This window comes from Hylobates moloch, unplaced genomic scaffold (assembly GCF_009828535.3).
Source record: "Hylobates moloch isolate HMO894 unplaced genomic scaffold, HMol_V3 SCAFFOLD_7, whole genome shotgun sequence".
Lineage (NCBI taxonomy): Eukaryota > Metazoa > Chordata > Mammalia > Primates > Hylobatidae > Hylobates > Hylobates moloch.
In genome coordinates, this window is record NW_026652282.1 from 59,569,735 (window position 1) to 59,596,085 (window position 26,351).

Below are 26,351 nucleotides of genomic sequence, written 5' to 3' on the forward strand. Positions count from 1 at the left end.
CCCACTTTGCCCTTAGTAAGAGTCTCCACTGGCATGGAGAAGTCTCCCAGCTTGGACCACTGGCCCCTATTGCCTCTCTTGGCCCTTAACTTTGGGGCTGGGAGGCTGGCCCGGACAAACATGGCTGAGTGACCATGGTTAGGAGTCATTTTGCATGCACAAACTGGGGGACTGGAAAGATTTCCACGGATCCCCATGGCCACAGAGACTTGTGCCCCTGTGTTCCCCCCAAAGGCCTGTGTTCTAGAAGCTAAAGTGAAACCAGGAAGGCCTGGCATGCTTGAGGACAAGATCAGTGCTGGAGATGGATTGAGGATCTGGGGTATCTCAGGGGGTCAAGGTGCAGACTGCCGCCAGGCAAGCAGAGAGGACCACAGGCCTGGTTATGCAAGGTAACACTTTCCTGCCTAGATGCAGGGAGAGTGCCTCAGCTAGCACATACAGTCTGCTTGTACTAATTACAAAAAGGCCCTTCCTCTGGGAGGAGCAATTAGAACCAGGTGCTGCTTCCTCTGGGCTTTGCACAACCCTCACCCCTGGGCCCACGGCTTTGCAAGAGGAACACAAGCTGAATTTCAGGGCACAACCTGCACAAACAGACTTTGAGGCCTTGCAAAGAGATGAGTCTGGGTCACCGCATGGCTTGCTTAGGTTCCTGCAGTGGCCCGGCACCCCTGAATATACCACCTCAAGGGAGTATTCTTCCTCCTAGCTCTAAATAATAACATCAGTGGGAATGGTCACTGAACACTTATTAGGAGACAGATCCTCTCTGTTCTTAGTGCTCCGTGCTTATTCTCTCATTAAATCCCCCAATAACCTCAGGTGTTAGGTCAGTACTATTATTACCTCATCTGTATTTTACTGATAGGGAAATTGAGGCACAGAGATATTAGGCAGCTTGACAAGGTTATATACCTTGTATGTTTTGGGCCGAGTATCTTAACCAGGCTGACTGGCCCCAGAGCCTCTGCTGGTGACCACTGGGCCTCACTGGCCCCTAAGTAACGCCTGTTGCCAGTAGGGACCTGCCCCTTATAGTTCATAAAGGCCTTTCCCATCCATGAGCAAAGTCAATTCTCACACACCTTCCTCACTCCTTGGAATGTTGTCACTGTTACTATCAGGTCTTCCCTGCTGACTTTTTTTTTTTTTTTTTTTTTGTAGAGACACAGTCTCGTTCTGTTGCCCAGGCTGGAGTGCAGTGGCACCATCTCAGCTCACTGCAACTCCGCCTCCTGGGTTCAAGCAATTCTCCTGCTCCGCCTCCCGAGTAGCTGGGATCACAGGTGCGCACCACCAATACCCAGGTAATTTTTTGTATTTTTAGTAGAGATGGAGTTTCACCATGTTAGCCTGACTGGTCTTGAACTCCTGACCTCAAGTGATCCGCCCACCTTGGCCTCCCAAAGTGCTGGGATTACAGGCATGAGCCACCATTCCCAGCTACTGATCACATCTTATAGATGAAGGAAGGAGGCTTGAAGAGGTGAGATGGCCTTGCTGAGGTCAGACAGCCAACAAGTGAGGATGCTACCATTTGAATCCGTTCTTCTGGGTTCAATCTTTCTTTCCCCACTCTCTGACTCTGTACCCCATCTCCCTGCCCTCAGGTTCTCACCTTTCCTCAAAACTGAATGTCAGAGCTGGTAGGGACTGGAGAGATGACCTTATCCGAACTTGTCACTCAGTGTTACAGAATAGAAAGTTAGCGCTGTATTGATACCTGGTTGGACTGGAGTCAGGGTAAAAAAGACAGACCTGAGCAGAAAGAAATGTATTCAATGCAGAGAGAAAGGAGAACCAATGAGAGGGAGAGAAAGATAACAATGGGTGGGGGGGGGTGGGGTGGGGTGGAGGGAAAGATTACGCAGATGCCTGGGAAGAAAACAAGGTAAGGAAAAGAAATCAAATGAGAAAGAAAAAGGCCCAAAGTGGGGTGATCACAGGCATAAGTGACCAGCCATCTGGAAGCAGCACTGAGCTTGGCGGGGGCGTGTGTTTGTGAAGCAGGGGAGCTGGACCAACAGGTGCGAGGGCCCAGCTGCAGCCAGCCAGGAACTGTCCAGGCCCAGCGCCCAACCGGAAAGAAGGCATGACCCCCGCAAGAGACTTCTCAAGGGAGATTTTGGCTGCAGGAATATGGGGAGGAAACTGCCTTCTTCTAGAGGCAGAGTAGACCCTCAGCAGGTCCAAGGTGGGGAGGCTTGCCTCTGAAGAGCTCCTGGGGTTCCAGGGTAGGAAGGTTCCCATGGCCTCTCTTTGCACTTCTCTTGCATTTTTTTTAAGCCTCTCCCAAATGTGACCTTTGGAGTCTGGAATATGGATAATGCTCTGCTGTGTTTGTATCTCAGGCTGCCTTGTCCTGGCCTTGAATGGTCCGAGGGGATTAGTAAATGCCAATTCGTGCTACCAACAGCTGAAACCCAACAGGAATAGGTAGGGAGGGAAAAGGGCTGCCAGACCCAACTGGCCACTCTCCCTCTCAGCTCCAGCTGTGGCCTAGTCTGATAGTGAGAGCACAGGGCTCCACCATCACACTGTCCCTGGTTCAAGTCCTGAGGCTACCACTTCCTAGCTTTGTCTTTGGGCAAGTGACTTTGGCTCTTTGGGCCTCAGTTTCCTTACGTGTCAGGTAGGGGAAAATAAGAATGCCTACGTCATGAGGCTGTGCCAGGGTTGAATGACATAACGTCTATGGCTATAAACTCTCAAGTGCTGTACACATGTAAGTAATTACTCTTCCCTGACCCCTCTTCCCTGCTGCTTGGGGGATGGAGTCAGCCTTTCAATCTGAGTCCAGTTCCAAGCCTGACTTCACCTCTTTGGCCCTGTTTTCCTCATTGTCACATATGACTGTGTGGGAAGTCAGGCCTCTCTGACCCACTGGGGTGGGATCAGGGCTGGCTGTTCTTCCCACACAGTTTTTCATTTAGGCCACAAATGTGAGCTGAGCCCCTACATGGCCCTTCTTCCGTCACCAAGGCCTCAGAGGGACCAAGGCACCACCTCAACCCTCAAGGAGTTCCCAATATAGTGTGGGAGAGAGAAAAGCAGACCTTAAAATGAAGTGGGAGATAGGAGGTGACATCTGAGCTGAGGATCAGCATTCTCCAGGTATTGGGGACAGCATGGGCAAAGGTGCTGATGGAAGCTAGGGAAACAGCACAGGATGGGATCTGTGAGGTTGCAGGAGCCAGACTTGGATGCCACGTTAAGAAATGCAGCCTTTATATTGTGGTTACTAAAGATAATGTGGGCAGATAAGCGTGGAGTCTGGTACAGATGGTTACTCAGTAAATCATGCTCATTGCCTTGATTTTCTCTCTCCATCTTCCATCTCCACCACTGAGCAAGCGAGCCAGCCCTAGGCTTCCTGGAGGGCTCCCAGGTCTGTGCCCTGAACATGGCCCCATAAGGGCTCTTGATCCTCCTGTTTCCCTGCACATTTCCCCAAACTCAGTAAATGGCACCTCTGTTCACCCAGTTTCTCAGGCCCAAAACCTTGCTTTCATCTTTTTCTTTCTCTCTCCCCCTAGATCCAACTGATGAACAAATTCTGTCGGCTGTTTCTGAAATACAGCCAGAGGCCAGGTGCAGTGGCTTACTTCTGTAATCCTAATACTTAGGGAGGCTGAGGCAGGAGGATTGCTCAAGGCCAGGAGTTGGAGACCAGCCTGGGCAGTGTAGCAAGGCCCGGGTTGTAAAAAATAAAAATAAAAGAATCAGCAAGGCACAGTGGCTCTTGTCTGTAGTCCTAGCTACTCAAAGGGCTGAGGAAAAAGAAACACTTGAGCCCAAGAGTTCAAGGTTACAGTGAGCTATGATCACACCACTGCACCCCAGCCTGGGCGAGACAGCGAGACCCTGTCTCTAAAAAAGTTCTTTAAAATGCAGCCAAAATCCAAACCACTTCTCACTACTTCTATAGCCACCGCCCCGGGCTGAGTCACTCTCATCTCTTCCCTGTAGTCACCCTCTGACCAGCTCTCTAGCCTCTGGCCCCTATTCCTCACACAGCAGCCAGAGGGGTCCTGTCCCCTCTGCTCAGGAGCCTCAATGGCTCTCCATCCCATACAGGGTAAAAGCCAAAGTTCTTACAGTGGCCCATGTCACCTGATCCTTCCTGCTTCTCTACACTCATTTTCTCCTACTCTATCCTCATTCCCTCAGCTTCATGCACATTGGCCTCGCCATTTCTTGGATATGACAAGGCAGTTCCTGTCTCAGGCTCTTTGCATTTGCTCTTCCCTCTGGCACTCTTTCCCTGATGGCCACCTGGCTAGCTGTTCAGGATTTTGCTCACTGTCATCTCCTCAAATGGGCCTTCCCTGGGCACCCTTTCTAAAATAGCCCTGTCCCGCTCAACTTTTGTCTTGTTTGATTTTCTCCATAGTACTTGCCACTGCTTGCCATATTGTATTTATTCTCTGTCTCTCCAACTAGAGTAAACACTCCATGACAGCAGGGATTTTGTTTTTTGAGACAGGGTCTCGCTCCATCGCCCAGGCTGGAGTGCAGGGGTGTGATCACGGCTCACCACAGCCTGACCTCCTGGGCAAAAGGATTCTCCCACCTCAGCCTCTTGAGTAGCTGGGACTACAAGCATGTGCCACCATACCTGGCTAATATATTTTAATTTTTTTTTGTAGAGATGGGTCTTGCTATGTTGCCCAGGCTGGTCTTGAATTCCTGGGCTCAAACAATTCTCCCGTGTCGGTCTCCCAAAGTGCTGGGATTATAGGAATGAGCTACTATACCCCCTATCCTTTTAAGCCTCTGGTAACCCCAGGACCGTGCTATGGGGCTAACTGGTGGGTGCCTTTGGAGGAAGCATTCCAGTCTGGCAGGAAAGCTGCAGAGTAGTGAGCGGTGCCCACCAGCCTGGGAGTGGAGTGGCCCAGAAAGGATGGCCACAGTGTGGAGGGGAGGAAGGCCAGATGAAAAGTGCTGAATACAGGGCATTAGTAGGCCTAAGAAATGGCAGTACCCATCCACTGTCCCCACCAGTCTACAGCTGTGATTTTGTGGTTTCTCTTCAGCCTGTCTCCTTTCACATACATATGTGCACATTAGTACCAATCCCCAGCTCACCCCTCATTCCCACCCTTATTCTGCCTTTATCTTCACTTTCAGCTTGTGCAAACCCATGCCCTCCATGCTGCCCACAGTGTGATTCCCAACAGGGAATTTTTTGTTGTTGTTTTTGAGATGGAGTCTCGCAGTGTCGCCCAAGCTGGAGTGCAATGGTGTGATCTCGGCTAACTGTAGCCCCCGCCTACCAGGTTCACACAATTCTCCTGCCTCAGCCTCCTGAGTAGCTGGGATTACAGGTGCCTGCCACCACGCCCAGCTAATTTTTTGTATTTTTAGTAGAGATGGGGTTTCACCGTGTTGGCCAGGCTGGTCTTGAACTCTTGGCTTCATGATCCGCCAGCCTCGGCCTCCCAAAGTGCTGGAATTACAGGCCTGAGCCACCACACCCAGCCCCCACAGGGAATTTCAAAAGGCATTTAGGTAGCTTTTGGGGGAAGATACGTTAGGATTGCACTGTGTGTCTAGAGCTAGCCTGAGCCCCTGGGAAAATTATGATGGGCTCATAGTCACTGCTATTCCCTTTAATTCCTCCCAGCATTTACTGAGGTCCTACTACATGCCTGTCATGAGTGCTGGACCTGAAGAGATGAGAAAAGTCAATGAGTGTTGTCAAAGAGACAGGTAACTAAATAATAATTTACTATTAAGCATCTAAAACATGCCCAATCTCACTAATAAAACAAAAAAATGAAAATTCAAACAATGAGATAGTTTTACTTTTTAGGTGGGAAAAGATGAAGTTGTAGGGAGGGTGTAGGGGCAGCCACATTCACACAGCTTTAGTGGGACTGTGAATTGGGACAACACCTCTGGGAATCAAAACCTATAATCTCTTTTGTTTGTTTTAGGTTACATGCCCTTTGATCCAGCAATTTCACTTCTACAAATTTATCTTGAGGAAATAATGCAACTAATGTGCAAGGGTATAGGTAAGAGGATCTTCGCTGCAATTTTTTTGAGGTGAATTGCACGCAATGGAAATTTAACAGTTTTACCCAATACAAAGAAAAGATAAATATTTGAGGTGATGGATGTTCCAGTTCCCCTAATTTTATCATTACACATTGTATACAGCTATCAAAATGTCACACGTACCTCCAAAATATGTACAACTTTTATATATTAATTAAAACATAAAAAAGTAAATTAACATTTTGAAGTGAAAATTCAGTGGCATTTGGTACATTCACAATGTTGTGTAATCACCATTGCTATCTGGTTCCAAAACATTTTCATTACTCCAAAACAAAACCTGTACCCTTTAAGCAGTTACTCCCAATTTTCCCCTCTGCCCAGGCCCTGGTAACAACCAATCTGCTGTCTTTATGAATTTGCTTATTCTGGGGGTTTCATGTAAATAGAACCATACAATACGTGACCTTTTATGTCTGGCTTCTTTCATTTAGCGTAATGTTTCTAAGTACTGTATCAAGTATCAGTGCTTCACTCCCTTTTAAGGCTGAATAATATCCCCTTGTACGCACATGTCACAATTGGTTTATCCATTCATCCATTGATGGGCATTTATTAGAATATTGTGGCATTTATTTCGCTACCTTTTGGCTATTGTGAATAGCACTGCGATGAACATTCATAGACAAATATTTCTTTGAATACTTGTTTTCAGTTCTTTTTTTTTTTTTTTTTTTTTTGAGACGGAGTCTTGCTCTGTCCCCCAGGCTGGAGTGCAGTGGCGCGATCTCGGCTCACTGCAAGCTCCGCCTCCCGGGTTCACGCCATTCTCCAGCCTCAGCCTCCCGAGTAGCTGGGACTACAGGCGCCTGCCAACACGCCCGGCTAATTTTTTGTATTTTTAGTAGAGACGGGGTTTCACCGTGTTAGCCAGGATGGTCTCGATCTCCTGACCTCGTGATCCGCCCGCCTCGGCCTCCCAAAGTGCTGGGATTACAGGCTTGAGCCACCGTGCCCGGCCTGTTTTCAGTTCTTTTGGATATATAGCTAGGAGTGTAATTGCTGGGTCATATGGTAATTCCATGTTTCACTTGTTGAGTAGCCACCAAACTGTTTCCCACTGCGGCTGCACCATTTTACATTCCCACACCTTGATTCCAGTTTTTGTACATGCTCATCAACACTTGTTATTTTCTGTCTTTGATTATAGTGATCCAAATAGGTATAAACTGACAAGTGATTGCGGTTTTGATTTGCAGTTCCCAAATGACTAATGATGTTGAGCATCTTTTCGTGTGCTTCTTGCCCATTTGAATATCTTCTTTGCAGAAATGTCTAGTCAAGTTCTTTGCCTTTTTTTTTTTTTTTTTTGACAGTGTCTTACTCTGTTGCCCAGGCTCTGGAGTGCAGTGGCGTGATCATGGCTCAGTACAGCCTCGACCTCCTGGGCTCAAGTGATCCTCCTGCCTCAGCCTCCTGAGTAGCTGGGACTACAGGCGCAGGCCACCAAGCCTGGCTAATTTTATTTTTTTATTTTTCTGTAGAGACAGGGTCTCGCTGTGTTGACCAGGCTGATCTTGAAATCCTGGACTCAAGAAATCCTCCCGCCTTGGCCTCCAGAAGTGCTGGCCTCTTTCACTTTCTTGATAATGTTCGCTGCAGCAAAAAAGTTTTTAACTTTGATGAAGTCTAATTTATCTATTTTTTTTTTTTTTTTGAGACGGAGTCTCACTCTGTTGCCCAGGCCGGAGTGCAGTGGCACAATCTTGGTTCACTACACCTCTGCTTCCCAGGTTCAAGCGATTCTCCTGACTCAGCCTCCTGAGTAGCTGGGATTACAGGCGTGCACTACCACGCCTGGCTAATTTTTTGTATTTTTAGTAGAGACGGGGATCTCACCAGGTTGGACAGGCTGGTCTTGAACTCTTGACCTCTGGTGATCTGCCCACCTCAGCCACCAAAAGTGCTGGGATTACAGGCGTGAGCCACCACACCTGGCAGTCTAATTTATCTATTTCTCCTTTTGTTGCTCGTACTTTTGGTGTCATAGCTAAGAATCCATTACCAAATCCAAGGTCATGATCTACCCCCATGTTTTCTTCTAAGCATTTCATAGTTTATCTCATACATTTAGGTCTTTGATCCATTTTCAACTCATTTTTGTGTATGGTATGAGATAGAGTTTCAACTTCATTCTTTTTTTTATTTTTCCGAGATGGAATCTCGCTCTGTCGCCCAGGCTGGAATGCAGTGGCATGATCTTGGCTCACTGCAACCTCCACCTCTCAGATTTAAGCAATTCTCCTGCCTCAGCCTCCCGAGTAGCTGGGATTACAGGTGCATGCCACCACGCCCGGCTAACTTCATTCTTTTGCATGTTGAAATCCAGTTGTCTCAGCACCATTCGCTAAAGAGACTTCTTTTTCCTCATTGAATGGACTTGGCATCTCTGTCCAAAATCAATTGATCGTAGGTGTATTTCTGTACTTTCAATTCTGTTCCATTGTACCTATATGTCTGTACTTATGCCAGTAACACAATGTTTTGATTACTATAGCTTTGTGGCAAGTTTTGAAATAGGGAATCATGAGTCCTCCAACTTTGTTCTTCTTTTTCGAGGTGTTTTTACTATATGGGGTCTCTTGAAACTCCATATGAATTTCAGGATGGATTTTCCTATGTCTGCAAAGAAGTCTTTGGGATTTTCATAGGAATTGCATTCAATCTGTAGATCGTTTTGAGTAGTACTGACACCATACAATATTAAGTCTTTCAATCTATGAACACATGTTTTTCCATTTATCTGTGCCTTCTTTAATTTCTCTCAGCAACATTTTATAGTTTCAGTGTACAAGTTTTTTGCCTCCTTGGCTAAGTTTATTCCTAAATATTTTATTTTGGATGTTATTGTAAATATAACTCTTTTTCTTTTTCTTTTTCTTTTTTTTTTTTAGATGAAGTCTCACTCTGTTGCCCAGGCTGGAGTGCAGTGGTGCGATCTTGGCTCACTGCAACCTTCGCCTCCTGGGTTCAAGTGATTCTCCTGCCTCAGCCTCCTGAGTAGCTGGGACTACAGGTGCGTGCCACCATGCCTGGCTAATTTTTTGTATTTTTAGTAGAGACGGGGTTTCACCGTGTTAGCCAGGATGGTCTCCATCTCCTGACCTCGTGATCTGCCCACCTCGGCCTCCCAAAGTGCTGGGATTATAGGCATGAGCCACCGCGCCTGGCCAGAACCATTTTTTAAATTTCCTTTTCGGATTATTCATTGTTGATGTATAGAAACACAAAGGATTTTTGTTTGTTAACCTTGTACCCTGCTACTTTGCTGAATTCATTTATTAGCTCTAGTGGTTGTTGTTGTTGTACAGTGTTTTTATTTGTAAGGAAAATTGAGAAAATTCTGAATGTTGAGCAATAGGGGACAGGTTAAACAAATTTTGAAGCATCCATATAATAGGATCATTTCAAGCATCAGGTGTGCCTTCCTTTTTGGTACGTCTGGTATATGTTATAATGGAAGATGAATAAAGTAGCTGTTTCTAGATTGATATGGAAAGCTGTCCATAGCATATAATTAAGTGAAAGAAAAATCAGGTTGCAGAACAGTTTCCTTTCACTTACATAAAAGTCAAATGGTCATATATGCATAATGCCAGCTCCATGGAGACACAGATCGTTGTCTGTTTGTACACAGATGTAACCCTAGTGCCTGGCATGCTGCATGGCACATAGTAGGTGCTCAATAATATTTATGGAGCAAATGAAAAAAAGTCTGTAAAGAAAAACACTAAATTGCCAATAGTGGTTATCACTGAAGTATAGGGATATGAGGGAACCATTATCTGTATTATCTGAAAGTTTTTACCTGAAGCATATATTGAGGGGAAATATTTTATTACACACACACACACACACACACACATACACAGACACACATACACACACACACACACACACACATATTCTCTTACCAAGTAAGTGGTTAGGAGAAAGGCATAGTGGGCCAAAGGAGGAAGGTGCCAGGACTCCATCTGAGGTAAACAGAGGCTTCTCAGAGGCAGTCACTTTGGAGCTGGGCCTTACCAGGCTCCTTATTATTTATTAATTTTTTTGTCCACACAGTAGCCAGATCGAGCTTTTCAGAATGCAAATCTGATCAGACCACTCCTTCGCTTAAAACTCTGATGGCTTCCTTACCTGCAAGCTCAAGCCCAGACCCCCAACCTGGCACAGGAAGCCCTTTGTGATCTGGTCCCTGCTATGTTTACTTGCAGCAAATCACCAACATAGATTTTAATGTTTTATTATGAAAATTAAAAAACCACAAAACCAGAGAGACTATATAATCAACTCCCATATATTCATTCAATCCACTTTAACAGTGATCAACATTTTCAAATTTTGTTTTATCCATGTCCCCCTCCCTCCCCACCCTCCATATACATTTTCCTCCTCTGGAGTATCCAGATACAGTTCACCTGTAAATACTTCTCTTTATCTCTCTATAAGATGAGGATATAAAATATATGTGTATATAATCACCATGCTATTATTGTACTTAACAAAATTATGAATAATTTCTTAACATAACCTGTCCAGTGTTCCCTCATTGTTTTAATAACATCTTTTTACAGTTGGTTTGCTTGGATACCGTCAAATATCCTGTGTTCCGGCAACATCAAGCTGCTTATTGCTTCCCTAAATTTCCTGTGCCTTCTTGCCTTCATGTATTCCAGTCCCTTTGCCTGGGATGCCTCCTCCCATGCCTGGCCCAAGATTCAGCTTGAGTGTCACCGCCTGCTTGTAGCCTTCATGGTTGCTCCAGTCTAGATTGCCTGTCTCCTCCTCTGTGTTAATAATACCCAGAATAAGGCATTGCTTTGTCTTATTACATAGTTCTACCATTCTCTAAGTATGTATTGAGAGAGAGAGAGAGAGAGGAGGCCAGGTGCGGTGGTTCACACCTGTAATCCCAGCATTTTGGGAGGCCGAGGCGGGCGGATCACGAGGTCAGGAGATCGAGACCATCCTGGCTAACACGGTGAAACCCAATCTCTACTAAAAATACAAGCCGGGCGCGGTGGCTCACGCTTGTAATCCCAGCACTTTGGGAGGCTGAGGCGGGCGGATCACGAGGTCAGGAGATCGAGACCACGGTGAAACCCCGTCTCTACCAAAAATACAAAAAATTAGCCGGGCGTGGTGGCAGGCGCCTGTAGTCCCAGCTACTCTGGAGGCTGAGGCAGGAGAATGGCGTGAACCCGGGGGAGGCAGAGCTTGCAGTGAGCCGAGACTGTGCCACTGCACTCCAGCCTGGGCAACAGAGTGAGACTCCATCTCAAAAAAAAAAAAAAAGAGAGAGAGGAGAAGAGGAGAGAGAGCTAGAGAGAGAATGATAAATGATAGATGGTATCTGGGGATTGCCAGGGCAAGGGGGCTACTTTAGTTAGGGTAGGGTGGTCACAGTATTATTATTATAACATTAATTAATTTATTTTTTTTGAGATGGAGTCTTGCTCCCGTCGAGCAGGCTGGAGGGCAGTGGCGCGGATCTTGGCTCACTGCGACCTCCACCTCCTGGGTTCAAGCGATCCTCCTTCCTCAGCCTCCTGAGTAGCTGGGATTACAGGCATTTGCCATCACACCCAGCTAATTTTTGTATTTTTAGTAGGGACAGGGTTTCGCCATGTTGGCCAGGCTGGTCTTGAACTCCTGACAGCAGGTGATCCACCTGCCTCGGCCTCCCAAAGTGCTGGGATTACCGGCATGAGCCACTACGCCTGGCTTTTTTTTTTCATTTTTTGAGACAGAGTCTCACTCTGTCACCCAGGCTGGAGTGCAGTGACACAGTCTTGGCTCACTGCAACCTCCATCTCTTGGGTTCAAGCAATTTTCCTGCCTCAGTTTCCTGAGTAGCTGGGATTACAAGCATGCGCCACCACGTCTGGCTAATTTTTTTTGTATTTTTAGTAGAGACGGGGTTTCGCCATGTTGGCCAGGTTGATCTCGAAGTCCTGACCTCAGGTGAACGGCCAACCTCTGCCACCACACCCAGCCATATTATTATTATTATTTGAGACAGGGTCACGCTCTGTTGCCCAGGCTGGAGTGCAGTGGTGCAATCATGGCTCACTGCTGCCTCGACCTCCAGGGCTCAAGGCATCCTCCTGCCTCAGCCTTCTGAGTAGTTGGTACTACAGGCATGTGCCACCACGCCTAGCTCATTTTCGTATTTTTACTAGAGACGGGGTTTTGCCATGTTGACCAGGCTGGTATGGAACTCCTGAGCTCAAGCAAACTTCCCACCTCGGCCTCTCAAAGTGTTGGGATTACTGATGTGAGCCTCCGGGCCCGGCCCTAGGGTATTTAATTGAGTCGGACTACTGAATGAGGAGAAGGAGCCAGTCTAGGGAAGATTGGGGCATTCCAAGCAGGACTAGCATGTGCATAGATCATGAGGTGAGGGGCCCCTGTCTTAGACAGCTCTATTTATGTCTGTCTTTACCTCTACATCTGTAGATCTCATCCTTTTTGTAATCACAAAACTCCTTTGAGTGTTGAGAATCTGATAAGAGCTATGGCTCCGTGCCCCAGAAAAATGTACATATGTACAGTCACACAAATTTGCATACTATTTCCCTAATTCCTGAAGCCAGGGAACCCCAGGAAGTTTCCTTACCCACAGGGCAAGAACAGTGTCTACTACTAATATGTAACATGCACTCTACTACGTGCTTTTCTGCATTATCTCTTTGGTCCCTCGCAACCACCCCCATGAAGTAGGTACAGGTAAGTGTTGCCATTTGATAGACAAGGAGACTAAGGCTCAGAGAGAGGGATTTACCTGGCCAAGGTCTCACAGCTAGTAAGTGACAGGGAGAGGCTTAAACCCAGGCAGTCTGAGGCTGAAGTGTGTATGCTGCATGCCAAGGCACTACCAGTCAGCTTTGGGCCCTGCACTGAGCAGGAGGTTTGGGGATCTGCCCCTGGCACGTGCAGAGAAGGAGGAGCTGCAGGAGTTTTCTGTATAGGGGCTTAGAGATGTCAAAACACACTTGTTTACGTGTTTGTTTTCTTTCATTCTTCTGCTTTTCTCTTCCTCCTTCTTTTCCTTCTCCTCCTTTTCTCTTCCTCCTTCTTTTCCTTCTCCTCTTCCTCTTTTTCCTTTTTTTTGTTGAATGACTATATTTGGTTTTCTTATAAAGAAGTCTTTCTGCTTTAGAGTCTTTTAAATATATAATTGGAAATATACTACTGCTGTCTCTGTGACAGCTAACATTGAATGCAGCAGAGGCAGATCCACCCTCCCCAAAGGTAAACTGGTGGGAATTTTCCATTGACTTAAAAAAAAGTTATGTGTTAACTTTTTTGGGACCAGGTAACACATTCACATGGTTCAAAAATCAAAAGGTACAAAAAGGAACTGAGTACAGGTTGCCCTCACTCCGCCACTTGCCATCTGGTTCCCTTGCCCGGAGGCAACTGAGGTGTCCCAGTTTCTTGTGTATTTTCCCAAAGGTGTTTTATATAAATATATGCATATCCAATATCGAAATTCTTTTTTAAGTGGTTGTTTTCTTACCCCTTGAGTTGGAGACACAGTCTAAACTTCTCTCTTGGTCTCTTTGGCCCTTGTGAGTGCCCTGGAGACAGAGGGGGCTGGTGGGTTTCCTACAAGCACTGGGTTTTCCTCGGAGGTGAGCCTTCCCTGGACCATTTCCAAGGCAGGCCCTCCTGTCCAGAATACTTTACACGCTTTTCAAAGTGCTTCCATCTTTGGTAATTCATCAACCACTCACAATAGCCCATGAGGTGCAAGAATTATTCACCCCATTTTGTGGGTGTAGGAAAACAGACCCAGAAAGTCCAAGCAACTTGCTGAAAAGCACACAAACGAATGAATGCTGCTGTGTGGTGAGGGCCCAGAAGCATCATGTGGCTTGGTCCAGCTTGGGCTTTGGAAGCAATAAGAAAGTTGTTTACTTCAAAGTCACAGTTTAAAAATAATCTAGTGGCACTAGTGTGGGACAGTGGAAAAAGTAAGGGAATTTGCAGTTCCAGCCGGGTTTTGCTTCCTGGCTCTGCCACTTAAAAAGGGGCATGTTACTTCATCATTCTTAGCCTCAATTTTCTAATCTATAGAGTGGGGATGATAATACCCACTAGCAGGGTGGATAGTGACGTACAAGTGAAAATGATCTGTAAAATGGGGCATATGCCAATGCTTGCTTTGCCATGTTGTTACAGTTATTGTGGCTGGTCCCTTGCAGACACAAGGGGTGGGTGGTGGCGGGGTCGGCAGCAATTTCCTAAAGGTAAGACAGGCAGGCTTACGGTGGGGACAAATTTGCCCCACCCTCAAGCCAACTGATCTAAAAAGCGTCCCCCTCCCCCGCATCCCCCTCCCTGCCACTGCCCCCACTGATCGGTCTTCCAGGCAATTAGAACAGCCCCAGGGCCTGAGCACAAAGTCTTCCTCAGTGGGTGTCTTGAACTGACTTTGATCTGTAACTACCCCCCAACTCCCCGCGGATCAATTGTTTTTTTTTTTTTAGGTTTACGTATTTATTTTTTTCTGTTATTAAAGTAAAATGTGCCCACTAGAGAAAATTTGGAAAATACTGAAAAGTAGAAATGTGCTCCCACAGCTCTGGCTCATGTTGGTAACAGAGCTGGAAACATGTTGGGATCTGCTTCTTTTCCTCCTCCCTTGCCTTGTCTGGGAATTCCTAGACAGCCAGGATGGATGGGGCTGTGTGCTTGTCTGCCATCCCGGTCCCAGTAGTTGAAGGAGCTTCGTAAATATTTGGTAAATAAAATTACAATATCATGACATTTAGTTGTCTCTTCCTCATCTCTCCCATTATCCCCCATCCCCATTTTTCCATGTTGCCAACTCCCCAGAGGTTGCAGTGACACCACACATTACAACTTCCTCCCCTTTTCATTATGTGCCAATTGTCTACACTCAACTGGGAAGCATCCTTTCTATCCACGGAAGTGCTCCTCTTGGATCTGACATGCCAACACGCCTTTTCCATCCCTAAATCACTCCCTGGACAGGGACAGCTCCTCCCCAGGGTGCCAGTAAGCCCCTCTCCATGACTGCAGTGCCAATATTCCTACCCCACCATGGACAGCCCCAGTGCAACCCAGAGCTTGGCCCTCTGTCCCAAGAACTTGGGCTAGGGACACACTAGTTCCCCAGTGAGGTCAGACTCTCAAGCTGGGCCAGAGTAGAGATTGGAAGGAACAGGGTTATTCTTGACAATTCAGCGAGAAGAAAAGTTCAGAACTGTGTGTGCTGTCAGTGGCGCTTTACAATGAAGACAATGGGACGAAGAGGTAGGTTTTCAAAGATTTTATTAAAAAAACCAAAGATACATAACACTAAAACAACACCAGTGGACTTCTTCCCACCTCCCAGTCTGCTGATCAGTACCCTCTCTCCCAGGGCTCCACCTGGATGGTCCTGAGGCCCAAACCCTGCCTCTCAGCTGCCTCCTGCCCTACAAACTGGTGACTGCTCTCATCCAGCTTCTGATCTGTTTCATTTAAGACGATAAAAATACTCCCCTCCCCAATTCACTTAAAAATAATTTTTAATGATTAAAAACTTCATTTGTGTGTCTGTGTGTTTTTAAATAAGAACTTTAAATGTGGGATATCTCCCTTTTCCCCTAGGCCCAGTTGAGGACTCTGGGGTGCCTGCCTCTTTACCCCAGGAAGCCAGCTGCCACTTGGTGCCCCTTGGAAATTTGCAGGAAGTAATTTCTTTCAAATTTCCCCTGCAGTCACAAATTCCACAAACTGCTTGCATAAACACGCTGTCTTCATTATAGGCACCACTCCTCAGCTCTGGAAACCTGATCTCTTTCTGTCAACTAGACCACATGCTTCAGATTCCCTGCAAACAGGGGAGAAAACAAAATTCAAAGTCAGGTAATGTATGTGAATTACACCCCAATAGAGCTATTTTTTAAAAAGCACTTATATTTTGGGGCTTATTCTCTGCTGCTCTTGGGAACTCTGTGACCTCACCATAAGGAACAAGACCAGAATAGCTTGCTGGACGATGAGAAACAAATGGCCCAGAGAACCCTGTCACCCAGGCAACCACCAGCCAATTACTGTACATGCGATTGAGGCCTTTGACAGCCAGCTGACTGCAGATGCTGGGTGTATCCAGCCAGAACCAGAAGAGCCACCCAGCTGAACTCAGCTTAATTGCCAATCTATAGAGTCATGAGCTAAACAAATGGTTGTTTTAAGTCACTCTCTCTCTCTCTCTCTCTCTCTCTCTCTCTCGTAACACTTTTCAGAGTTCATTCTTTACTAACTGCATCAAATCTCATGCTCCCCACCCCCAACTTTTCTTCCTTCCCTTAGCAAGGCACAACCCTCCTAGCATTTTCTCTTGTGAGTACCTGTGAAACACAGATTGGGGGCTTTCCTCTGATCTCAGGCCTAAGAGTCTTTGAGGAAAAAGTGATCATTTGAAATCCTACAGGACTGGGCTCTAGGAATGAAAAGTTGCTCACTTTGTCCCTCCATAGTCTTTCCCTTGCCACACTTCCCCAAGTAGAAACACTGGGCTCCAAACCCTGCTGGCCACCTCTCTGAAACAGAAACAATGCTCCCTGAGGGCAGGGCCTGGCTGTCTTACTTTTGGTTGATCTCCAAAGTCTGGCACAGTGCCTCACTCATAGTAGGTGCTCAGTAAGTGGCTGAATGAATGGATGAATGAAAGGAAGGAAGGAAAGAAGAAACAAATCAGAAACAAACTACTTGCCTATCTTTTTTTTTTTTTTTTTTTTTGAGATGGAGTTTCGCTCTTGTTGCCCAGGCTGTCGTACAATGGCGCGATCTCGGCTCACTGCAATCTCCTGGGTTCAAGCGATTCTCCTGCCTCAGCCTCCCGAGTAGCTGGGACTACAGGTGCGTGCCACCATGCCCAGCTAATTTTTGTATTTTTAGTAGAGATGGGGTTTCACCATGTTGGCCAGGATGGTCTCGATCTCTTGACCTCGTGATCCGCCCGACTCGGCCTCCCAAAGTGCTGGGATTACAGGTGTGCCCGGCCTTGCCTATCTACTTTTATTTTAGATTTTAATCTGCAGTAAATTTGACATTTGTGCATGTGCAGATCTGATTTTAAACATATGTATAGATTCATGACAGAGAGGAGTTCCATAACCCCTCAAATCTCCTGTGCTATCCTTTTGCAATCACATCTTCCTTTCTCCCCCACCACTTGGCAAGCACTGATCTGTTCTCCAACACTGTAGTGTTGTCTTTTTGAGAATGCCATATAAATGGAATCAAACAGTCTGTAACCTTTTAAGATAGGCTTTTTTTTTTTTTTCCTCAGCATAATGCCTTTGAGGTTCATGCAGATTTGTGCATGTATCAATAGAAGTTCATTCCTTTTTCGTACTTACCTTTTACTTTTAAAATAATTATAGAATAACAGGAAGTTGCAAAAAAAATAGTGCAGAGAGGTTCTACACATACTTCCCCAGGTTTCCCCACATGTTAACATTTTACATAATTACTGTTCAATATCCAAGTCAGGAAATTGACATTGGTACAATTCACAGATCTTATTAAGATGTCACTAGTTTTACAAGCACTCATTTGTGTGTGTATAAGTGTATAATTCTAGGCCATTTAATCGCAAGTGTAGATTCATGTAACCTCAACCACAATCAAGATACGAAACTATTTTATCACCACAAAGATTTCCCTCCTCTACCTCCTTTACAGTCATTCCCATCCCTCCTCCTTCACCATCTCTAAGTCCCCACAACCATTCATCTGTTACCCTTCTCTAAAATTTGGTCATTTTCAGAATGTTATAGAAATGGAACCATACAGTATATAAACTTTTGAGATAGATAGGCTTTTTTCACTCAGCATACTGCTCTTAAGATCCATCCAAGTTGTGGTGGGTATCAAGTTTGTTGCTTCTTTTTGCTGAGTAGTACTCCACAGTATGGATGTAGCACAATCTGTTTAACTACTTATCTGCTGAAGGACACCTAGTTTTTGGCTATAGAATCAAGCCACTATGAACATTCACATACAGGTTTTTGTGTGAACGTAGTTTTCATTTTTCTGGGACAAATGCTCAACCGAGTAATTGCTGGGAGGTATGGTAGTAGCATGTTTAGCTTTATAAGAAATTGCCAAACTGTTTTCCAGACTGGTGGTACCATTTCACATTCCCACCATCTATGTTTGAGTCATCTGGTTTCTCAGCATTATTGCTGGCATCTGGTGCTGGTTTTTATTTTGGCCATTCTGATAGATGTATAGTGATATCACATTATGATCTCAATTTGCATTTTCCCAATGGCTAATGATGTTGAACATCTTTTCACGTGCTCATTTGCTGTCTGTATATCCTTTTCATATCTTGTCTTTTGACTACTTCCTAATTGTTTTTTTTTTCTGTTGAGTTTGGAAAGTTCTTTATATATATGTTTTATTTTTATTTTTTGAGACAGAGTCTCACTCTGTCACCCAGGCTAGAGTGCAGTGGTGCGATCCCGGCTCACTGCAAACTCTGCCTCCTGGGTTCAAGCGATTCTCCTACCTCAGCCTCCCTAGTTAGCTGGGATTACAGGCATATGCCACCACGCTCGACTAATTTTTGTATTTTTAGTAGAGAGGGGATCTCACCATGTTGGCCAAGCTGGTCTCAAACTCCTGACCTCAAATAATCCACCCGCCTCAGCCTCCCAAAGTGCTGGGATTACAGGTGTGAGCCACTGCACCCGGCCCTTTATATATTTTAGATACAAATCTGTTGTTGGATATATGATTTGCAAATATCTTATCTCAGTATGTAACTTATCTTTTCATTCCCTTAACAGGGTCTTTTGTAAAGCAAAAGTTGATTTTGATGAGCTCCATTTCCTTATCCATTTTTTTTCTTTTTTTGGATCATGCTTTTGGTGTTTCAACCCCCTAACCTCAAAAAAATCTCTGGATGGCCGGGCGCGGTGGCTCACGCTTGTAATCCCAGCACTTTGGGAGGCCGAGGTGGGCGGATCACAAGGTCAGGAGATCGAGACTACGGTGAAACCCCGTCTCTACTAAAAAATACAAAAAATTAGCCGGGCGTGGTGGCGGGCACCTGTAGTCCCAGCTACTCGGAGAGGCTGAGGCAGGAGAATGGCGTGAACCCGGGAGGCGGAGCTTGCAGTGAGCCGAGATTGCGCCACTGCACTCCAGCCTGGGCGAAAGAGCAAGACTCCGTCTCAAAAAAAAAAAAAAAAAAAAATCTCTGGATAATCTTTGATCCTTAATTTCTTAGTCCATGCCTTCTCCACATCTTATGAGTTGTGAAGCCTAACATCAAGATGTCTCTCCAATCTATCCCCTTCTTTCTGTTCCACTGTCTCTGCTTTAGTCACATCTCTTGTTACTCAGGTCACTGCGACAACCTCTTATCTGGTCCTCCTGCTTCTAGAGCTATTCCCTGTACAATTGCTAGCTGTGATCACATTCCTTCTCTGCTCAAAAAGACTTTAGAAGGCTGGGTGTGGTGGCTCATACCTGTAATCCCAGCGCTTTGGGAGGCTGAGGTGGATGGATCATCTGAGGTCAGGAGTTTCAGACCAGCCTGGCCAACATGGTGAAACCTCATCTCGACTAAAAATACAAAAAAATTAGCCGGGTGTGGTGGTGGGCACCTGTAGCCCCAGCTACTGGGGAGAGGCTGAGGCAGGAGAATCGCTTGAACCCGGGAGGTGGAGGTTGTAGTGAGCCGAGATGGTGCCATTGCACTCCGGCCTGGGTGACAGAGCGAGACACCGTCTCAAAAAAAAAAAAAAAAAAGACTTTAGCAGTTCCCGACATACCACCTATGAATGAAGTCCAACTCCTTAGTGTAAATGGGCCCCATCCATGCTTTCCTGTTTCCACACCTTGGCTTGTGTTGTTGCCTCAGCTGAGGACAACCTACAGGGGACGCTGGTGTGAAGTGAGGGTCCTTCCATCTGTAAGTATAGCCAGAGCTAGGGGAATGAGTGAATACAAGGATGAACAAAATTCCATGTCAAAGCATTCCAACAAGACATGTTTGCAGGGAGGAAAGGTGGGTGCTGTACTCTCTGCTGCTCTGCCTCACTCTCCAGTTACATTTGGAGGCAATTAAGAAAAACAACAGAAATAATTTTCACCAAGAAGTTGACGATGAGCAATGTTGAATTGGGGTAACAATAAAAATGCGAGCTTAAATAATGCCCATTGTTTTCCCCTCACATCTAGCTTTTCCAGCAGTGGGTGGCAGCCTGAGAAAATTCTAAAGGCTAGCACAGGCTGGGGCCTAGGGAGACAAGAAGTTCAGACCACAGCGGGCAGACTCAATTGCCTAGAGAGGCCAAGAATATACTGTTTGTAAAGCAGGCTGGGGGCAAGACACAAGGGACCCTCTTGATCCTTTTTTCATTTTCTTACTTTGAATCATGACATAAATGTAAGAAATACTTTCCTTTTTTCTTAACTCTGCCACAGAAGAAAACAAAACCAAGACAGTGTAAATGGAAACTCACACTTGGCCTAGAGTAAGAGATACAAAAGGGACTGGTGGGGCCTGTGGCAAAGAGGAAGGTACCTGCTGGCAAAGTGGGCGGCTGCGGCTCAGCTCCAGCCACTCACCACTGTGCAGGCCTGTCGGCCCCATGGGACTGAGTCCTTCCATTTTCCAAGAGAAGTCCAAATTTCACATTTTTATGCAGTTTCCACTGTGTTAAATGTGGGCAAATGACTGACATTTTAAAAGAATATCATATGAGGCATTAAGATGAGTGGCCAAACAAAACAATTTTGGAGGCGAGATGTAGCTCGTGGACTCCCAGTTTGTGATTTCCGGTTATCTCTGAAATAGTCTTGATTTATACCTAAGGCACCCCATTTCACTCTCAAATATCCTGGTTTGGACAATAAACTATACTGTTACCCTAGTTCTGATGTACAAGAAGGAGTACTGAACTGGGACTCAGGGGGCCTGGGTTCTACTGAACCACTGGTTGACTAATTTGTTTATCAATTTATTCAATAAACATTTATGGCGTGTCTACTCTGTGCCAGGTACTTTGTTAGGTGTTGATGAACAATCTCTTTAGTCTTTCTTTTTTAAATTAATATATTTTATTTTTAGAACAGTTTTAAGTTTATAGAAAAACTGAAGAGAAAGTACAGAGAGCTCTCATATATTTCCTTCCCCTTCCCCTACAGGCAGTTTCCTCTATTATTAACATCTTGCATTAGTGTGATACATTTATTATAGTTAGTGAATGGATACTGATACATTATCATTAACTTAAGTCCACTGTTTACATTAAGATTCGCTTTTGGTCTTGCACAGTTCTATGAGTTTTGAAAAGTATGTAATGTTATGTATCCACCATTAGAGTATCATGCAGGAATAGTTCCACTGCCCTCAAAATCATCTGTGTTCCATGGACTCATCCCTCCCTTCCTTTCCCTGAAGCCCGGCAACCATCATCTTTTTACTGTCATATGGTTAGAATCATACAGTATGTAACCCTTTTGGACAGGCTTCTTTCAAGATGCATTTTTCCTCCATGTCTTTTTGTGGTTTGATAGCTCATTTTTTCTTAGTGCTGAATAATAGTCCATTGTCTGGATGTACAGCGGGCTTATCCATTCACCTATTGCAAGACATCTTGGCTGCTTCCAAGTTTTGGCAATTCTGAATAAAGCTGCTATAAACATTTGTGTGCAGGGCTGGGCACAGTGGCTCGTGCCTGTAATCCCAGTGTTTTGGGAGGCTGAGGTGGGAGGATCACTTGAGGCCAGGAGTTCAAGACTAGCCTGGGCAAAATAGTGAGAACCTGTCTCTACAAAATAAAAAAATTAGCTGGGTGTGATGGCACACCCCTGTAGTCCGAGCTACTCAAGAGGCTGGAGCAAGAGGATCGCTTGAACCCCGGAGGTCAATGCCGCAGTGAGCTATGATTGTGCCACTGCACTCTGGCCTGGGTGACAGAGTGAAACACTGTCTCTAAAAAAAATAAAAATAAAAAAACCCCAAACAAACAACAAAAAAGACCTCCAAACATTCATGTGCAGGTTTTTGTGTGGACATGAGTTTTTAATTCATTTGCGTAATTACTAAGGAGTGTGATTGCTAGATCATGTGGTAAGAATATGTTTATTTTTGTAAGAAACTACCAAAATGTCTCCCCAAGTGACTGTACCATATTGCGTTCCTACCAGCAATGAATGAGAGTTCCTGTAGTTCTACATCCTTAACAGCATTTGGTGTGGTCACTGTCTTGGATTTTAGCCATTCTAATAGATATGTAATGGTATCTCATTTTAATTTGCAATTCCTTAGTGACACATGATATTGGGCATCTTTTCACATATAGTCTCTGACTTAAGATGTTTCAACTTTATGATGGTACAAAAGTAATATGCATTCAGTACACTCCTCAACTTATGATGGGGTGACATCTAGATAATCCCATCATAAGCTGAAGATACTGTAAGTTGAAAACATACTTTCCACTTATATTTTCAACTTACAATGGATTAATTGGGACATAACCCCACTGTAATAGGCAGAGGAGCATCTGCACTTACTTGCTGTCTGTATATCTTCTTTGATGAGGTGCCTATTAATATCTTTTGTCCATTTTTATTTTTTTAAATATTTTTAAATTTTTTTGTAGAGATGGGATCTTGCTATGTTGCCCAAGGTGGTTTTGAACTCCTGGCCTCAAGCAATCCTCCCTCCTAGGCCTCCCAAAGCTCTGGGATTACAGGCAGGAGCCACCACACCCCAAAAATGGGCTCACTTTTGCCCATTTTAATGTTTTTAATTTTATTTTTTTGAGACAGGGTCTCACTCTGTTGCCCAGGCTGGAATGTAGTAGTGTGATCACAGCTCACTTCAGTCTTGACCTCTTGGGCTCAAGTGATCCTCCCTCCTCAGCCTCCTGGGCAGCTGGGACTACAGGCACATGTAGCCATGTCTGGCTAATTTTTATATTTTTTGTGGATACAGGGTTTCACCATGTTGCCCAGGCTGTTCTCAAACTCCTGGACTCAAGCGATCTGCCCACCTTGGCCTCCCAAAGTGCTGGGATTACAGGAGTGAGCTACTGCACTCAGCCTCTTTTGCCCATTTAAAAATTGAGTGTTTTCTTATTGTTGAGTTTTAAGAGTTCTTTGTGTATTTTGGATTGAACTCCTTTACTGGATATGAATTTTGCAAATATTTCTCCCAGTCTGTGGTTTGTCTTTTTATTCTCTTAATCTTCTTAATGTGGAGCAGTGTGGTCCAATAGAACTTTCTTGGATGATGTGACCATCCTACAGCTACGCTGCTCAATATGGTAGCCACTAGTCATATGTGGCTATTGAGCACTTGAAATATGTCTAGTGCAAGTGAGGAACAGAATTTTATATTTTGTTTAATTTTAATGAACTTAGCCACATGTGGCTAGTGGTGAGACTATATTGGACAGAGTAGACATAGAACAGTCCTCTTGTGCTTTTTTTTTTTCCTTCATGACGTTGACTAGGGGTCATCCTTACTCCTCCTTTGTTTACAACCTTCCTTTTCAATCTATTAGCAAGTCCTGTGGATTCTACCTCCAAAATAGATTCCAAATCTACCTCTTTTTTTCCATCCTTCACTGCTGTAACTGTACCCCAAACTATTCTTGCCCTTTACATGGATGATTCTAATAGCCTCAAGACTGGTCTCCTTGCTTCCTTCCTTGTCTCCTACAACCCTATTCTCTATATAGCAGCCAGAGTATTTTGTTAATACTTAGGACAGACCACATCACTCCTATGCTCAAATCCCTCTAGCAGCCTCCAATCACAATAAAATCTAAGTTACTCACCCGCAGGGGCCGGTCCCTTGCCTCCTGTCTCCTACCACCACCCTCCTTGCTCACATGAGTCTTCTTTGTGTGGCTTGAACACAGAAATCATTTTTCCCTCTTAGGGCTTCTCCTGTCTTTGAACTTGCTCTTCCTTCTTCCTGGAATGCTCTGGCCTGGCTATCCCCATTTCCAACTCTTCTCATAACCTTTGTCACCTTGAGTCGACAGGTCTCAACCCCAAAGTCACTTCTGAGAGACCTTAGGACCACCCAAGCTAAGGAGCCACCCCCTCAGTCACTCCTTTTCTGTCACACAATTCTGTTTTATTTTCTTCAATCCACTTAGCGCACAGAAAACATCTTGTGTGTTTGTTTCTTTATTTGCTCACTGTTGGCTTCCTCTCACCAGCTCTATGAGGGCAGGGACCTTGTCTGCTGTCTTGGTCATTACTCTACTGTTAGCACCCTCAGTAGTGCCCGACACCTAGTAGGTGCTCAGTACCTGTTCACTGAAGGAAAAGACATCTGTAGACTACAGGGCAGCTGATCAAGCACTTTCCCATTAAATTCCCAGAGGCTTAAAGCTTGGCCATTGCTCTTAAGGACCTTATAAATGTGGTTAAGGTGAGCAAACACATGCTAACAAAAGGAGAACCAGGCTAGGATACATAAGTTCTGAACACAATCAGCATCACAGCAGTTTGGAGGGATGCTGGTGTGATCTCAGGAACCCTTGGAGGTTGGGTGGCACCACAAAGGAACACAGAAGTGAATTTAGGACTGTTGAAAAGTGTTTCCAAAACTTCTGTCATATGAGTACCTCTTTTAGGAATGTTTTTATATCTACTTAACAGCTGTATTAATAGTCACCTTGATACATATATATATATAATTTTTTTATTTTTTCATTTTTTGGGGTATTAACTTACTTTTAAATCTTCAGGCCAAGCCCAGTGGCTCACACCTGTAATCCCAGCACTTTGGGAGGCTGAGGCAGGAGGAGCCCTTGAGCCCAGGAGTTCGAGACCAGCCTGGGGAAAATAGGGAGTCCCCGTCTCCATTAATTTTTAAAAAGAAATTTTAAAAAATAAGAAAAAAACTTTAATACCTATTTTGGCCTCATCTATCATAAGCAGCAATAATAATAATAATAGACAACTTGCTTATTACATTTTAAAACATACGTTAAAGTAAATATGACTATTAAAATTAAAAATGTCTTTGTGTCACCTCAGATTGTCTCTCATATAGAGGAACGTGAGGCACATCTTGAGAAAAATCATTGTAGGGATTACTCTTGGGCAGCCGGTGTCCAGGCTGTCCTGCTGCTGGCAGGCTCTGGTATCTGAGAATCTTAGATGGTGTGCACCCCCGCTCTCATCCAGCTATCCAGCTCCCTTAGCCCAATCTGGTCCATTTTTCTGTCCATTTATTGCCTAAGCCTTTGCTGATGTCTACAATGGCCAGGCCCTGTGCTGGGTGCTGGGGTCACAGAGGGGATCAAGACAGTTCTTGCTGTGAAGGAGTTCTTGGCCTCGTGAGGAAGACATATATGGAGGCAAACACATTATAGCCCACAGCAGCAAGGTGATACAATTCTAGTAGGTACAGAGTGCTGTGGGCAGAAAAAGAGGGCATAAGAGGCTTCACAGAGTAGGTGGTTTATTGAAGGGCAAAGGAGGGAAGAATGTTCCAGGCAGCAGGAACAGAGCAGGATGTATAAAGCCAACTGCAAAGTTTTTGAGGTCAGGATACAGGATGAAGTTCAGGGAGGGGGGCAATGCAGCTGGAGAGGTGGCCAGAGGCCATATCAAGGCCAGGGCCTTATCTGAGAGGCCGTGGGGAGCCTCTGAGAGATTGTCAGGAGAGCAGGGGATCTGGTGGGATCCAGGGCTAGAGCAAGATTTCCAGCTGCTGCCCCATCATGGCCAGGTTCAAGGACCTCATTTTCTACCTGGGAACAATTGCAGTACCAAGGGTTCCTGTGAAGCCTTGGGCATGTGATGATATGGATGGCTTGTTTAATTTTTAGCTCTTAATTGTCAACTGCATTGCTTGCCTTGGAATGTCGATCCCTCCTGTCATCAGAGAGCCTTTAATTGACAATTAAGTAAAACCGCCAATTACCACTTGTCTGCCTCTGACCTGAATTAGAACCTGAGGTTGTGGATTAATCCCACCAGGCTTCTGACATTTACAGGATACCAGCACTTAGAGGATATTACCCTGATGGTTAGGGTGCTCTCGTCTTAGTTCTCAAGGCACTACTGCAGTCTCAAACGGAATCGAAGCAATTTCTAAAATAGCCTATGATTCATTTTTTCTCCCCTCCTGTGCCTAAATCTGCTGGCTTCATGTGGAGGGATGGGCACAAGTAACTGTAGAGGTGACATCACAGGAGTGGGCTGCTTGCCTGCCAGCCAGCTTGTGGAGCTGGGCCCCGGCAGTTGTCTATCTGCTGGGCTGG

At 45.2% G+C, this 26,351-nt stretch overlaps 1 protein-coding gene across 5 annotated transcripts in view; it reads right to left on the bottom strand.

Annotated features, from left to right (window-relative positions):
- Positions 1-15,358: 15,358 nt before the first annotated feature.
- Positions 15,359-26,351, bottom strand: part of HDAC8 (histone deacetylase 8) — a 250,889-nt gene continuing 239,896 nt past the window's right edge. Inside the window, exon 11 of one of the 5 annotated variants that reach the window (XM_032757171.2) lies at positions 15,359-15,919. In XM_032757171.2, coding sequence (XP_032613062.1) covers positions 15,897-15,919 — 23 coding nt within the window. In that variant the 3' untranslated portion in view covers positions 15,359-15,896. Of the gene's footprint in view, positions 16,740-26,351 lie in introns of all 5 variants that reach the window. The other 4 variants (XM_032757175.2, XM_058441656.1, XM_058441655.1 and 1 more) reach the window with 4 other exon arrangements.